This window comes from Oncorhynchus mykiss, chromosome 24 (genome assembly GCF_057628025.1).
Source record: "Oncorhynchus mykiss isolate SJ-2025 chromosome 24, ASM5762802v1, whole genome shotgun sequence".
Lineage (NCBI taxonomy): Eukaryota > Metazoa > Chordata > Actinopteri > Salmoniformes > Salmonidae > Oncorhynchus > Oncorhynchus mykiss.
Genome location: NC_143045.1, coordinates 4,870,304 through 4,873,215, shown reverse-complemented (window position 1 = coordinate 4,873,215; position 2,912 = coordinate 4,870,304). Strand labels below are relative to the sequence as shown.

At 41.9% G+C, this 2,912-nt stretch overlaps 1 protein-coding gene across 1 annotated transcript; it reads left to right on the top strand.

Moving 5' to 3' along the window:
* The first annotated feature begins 743 nt into the window (after positions 1–743).
* On the top strand, positions 744–2,683 carry LOC149972343 (uncharacterized). Its single transcript, XM_090219102.1, has 2 exons — positions 744–2,130; positions 2,290–2,683. Exons 1-2 carry the CDS (start codon positions 838–840, stop codon positions 2,581–2,583), a joined length of 1,587 nt encoding a protein of 528 aa, XP_090075228.1. The 5' UTR covers positions 744–837; the 3' UTR covers positions 2,584–2,683.
* The last annotated feature ends 229 nt before the right edge of the window (positions 2,684–2,912 follow it).

Sequence of the window (2,912 nt, the reverse complement as noted above, 5' to 3'; positions counted from 1 at the left end):
CATGGCAGTCAACAATTACAAAATCATCTTTATTTTCTTTGGCTGAGAATGTAAAATGTACAACTTTCAGACAGCATCCATGGGCTAGAATTTTGCATATAGAATGTATTACACAAATAAAAAAAATTGAAATATAATTCTAAAATCTTGAGAATTCTGAGATTTTAGGCCAGAATACAGAATTCAAGCCAACATTCCAATGTCATTATGACTCAACAATTAGGCTCGGCTACAACCATAGAATTCAGAATGTGGCTACAACAAGTTCCAAACCAAAGAAAACAACCAGCACATCCATTCATCAGATCTTAACTTCTCAAGTGCCTACATTTTTTAAAAATCTTCACAACTGGACAGAAATCAAGGAGGAGAGGTGACACTGAACCAGGTGAGTCAGAAAATAATCATGTGTAAAAGTGTTTGACTTCTAAGGAAATCAGAGAAGGTTGCTTACTTATTAGCATTTCATACGTTCTACCAATTAGCTTGACGGTAACTGAAGTTTGAAAACGTTTAAGAAAACGACTTAAACAAGATTCACACAGACTAAAAAAAAAAAAGAAAGAAGGAATACATGTTCATCCACATATTTTCTAGTTTCTGTTAGCTTCTGTTTTGTATGGTTGTTTTTATTTCGAACAGTGGAATACTGAAATGAAATTGTTCCTTTCAAATGCTGACCTCCTCCTGTTGTTTTTTTCTCTCAAATCACCTGTGTTACTGTTACTGTGATAATTGAGGAAGCTACAAATCGTTCAAATCCAGACAGAAAATATTTACACAAGAAGCAACCTCATATCACACAGTCAGAGAGGAGTCAGTGAGACGGAGAAAGAGATGGCTGAAAGTGAAGAGGTGGAGAAAGGCAACAAGATGAGGACGGAACGAGAGAAAGAAAGACAAAGAGAAATGGATGGGCTGCTGAGAATGAGAGCGGAGATTGAGACTTGTAACAAGGTAGACCACAACCGATGGAAGCTGGATAGAGAGGTGATGGAGAAAGTCAACAAGGTGAGGGTGGAACCAGAGAAAGAAAGAGAAAGGCTAATTAAAGAGTTGCTTAGACAGATCAGGGAGAAGGAGGCTTCTATTGAGGTAAACCACTACCAATGGAAGCTAGAGAGAGAGTTGCTTGAGAAACAGAGACAAAGTGAAGTGTCGGACAGAAAAATGATGGAGCTCAAGATGGCAAAGCTGAAGGTGCAGAACATACTGAACATGGCCAAGGTAGGAGAGGTGACAGTGAAGAGTACCAAGCTGTTATCTGAGAACGAAAGGGAGAGAGAAATGTTGAAGAAACAGAGAGAAAGCTTAATGGCAGACAAAGAAAAGATAGAAGTCAAGATGGCAAAGGTGACGATGGAGAAGATACTGCACTTGGCCAAGATTGGGAAGTTGACCGTGGAGAACACGAGGCTGTTAGCTGAGAATGAAAGGCAGCGAGAGGTGTTGGACAAACAGAGAGAAAGCACAGCGGCCGACACACAAACGCTGAGGGACAAGATATCAAAGGAGAAGATGTCCTTGGCCAAGTTATGGAACGTGACAGTAGAGGACAATAAGAGGCTGTTAGCTGAGAATGAAAGGGCGGAGAAGGAGAGGGTGAGAGAGAGGAATGGATGGAACCTCGTAAAAAATGGTTTGAAGACAGCTTTGGCCAAAGCAGACCAGGAGAGGAATCAGACCCTAGATGGCTGGAAGGAGGACAAGGGTAGATGGGCCAAGGCCAAGGCTGGCCTACGAAGCCTCTTGGATCAACGGGGGGAAAGGTGGATGAAGGAGAAGGAGGAGATTAAGAGCAGGAGCACGCAGGCAGCGGAGGAGTGGATGATTGAGCTGAGAGAAAAGGAGAGAGCGATAGAGGCTCTGGAAAGAGAAAAGAAGAGGATTCTGTGCCTGCATGGACAAGAGAAGAAAGGATGGGAGATGGAAAAGGGAGAGATGGAAAAGGAGAGGTTGGAGTTTACAGGGGAGCGGGAGAGAAAGAGCACTGAAATTGAGAAAATGCAAAGGCAAAAAGAGAGATGGGCAATAGAGAAGAGAGATATTGTGGAGCGGACGAAGGAGGCCCACATAAAGCTGCACCACATGCAGACTGTCCTGAGGTTCAGAGAGCAAGAGCAGGCGCAGGTACAGCACTCCATTTAACCAGTCAGAGTTCAGATTATACTATACTATCAGATTCAATGGATTAAGTTGTCTGCATGCTAGAGAGGGAGTAACAATAATATCTCAGATCACTGTCTAACATATATGGGCTTTCTCTTTCTCTTTCTTTCTCTCTTTCAGATGGAAATTGAAATTGCCCAGATAGTCAGGGCAAAGCAGGAGAAAAAGGAGAGGAAAGAAAGAGAGATGTTGGAGAAGAACAAAGTGAAAGAGCTGCTCAGAGCTAGAAAAGCAGCGAGTAAGGAAGAAGTCAGGAAGAACAAGGAGAGGGTGAAAGCCCACCTAGACCAGGTGGCAAGGATCTATAACGAAAAGAAACAGAGAGAGAAAGAAAGAGAAAAGCTGCTGAAAAAGTCGTTTGGCAAAGAAAATCCCATGGCGTACATCCCAGACCGCGTACTGAAAAAGATGTAAGAACGCAACGCAGATTGAAGAGTAAATATTGTCAGCTGGCATTGGTCAGAAGTTCATTTCTATATTTTTTTCATTTAGTGGAATACTTTGTCAATAAAATAATATGAGCATTTGAGTTATTTGTCAGTATTCGTTGCCGTATGGAAGAAAAGATACACAAAATATTAAAATGTGTATAAGATGTGTATTAAAGATTACTGGATCGTGCACTGTGAAGGGCTAGATTCTATCAGATCGGAAGTGGAACTGCGTTAGAGATGTCAGATCCACAAGCGGCTCCTTGCATTAGTTTATTCCGTACACTGCCATTGGATGTAATATGAGCGAGC

Bases quoted from the DNA above. Each gene is read 5' to 3' on its own strand.
- LOC149972343 (XM_090219102.1), top strand. From the start codon at position 838: ATGGCTGAAAGTGAAGAGGTGGAGAAAGGCAACAAGATGAGGACGGAA. The intron at 2,131-2,289 runs GTACAGCACTCC...TCTCTCTTTCAG, and splicing joins GAGAGCAAGAGCAGGCGCAG to ATGGAAATTGAAATTGCCCA.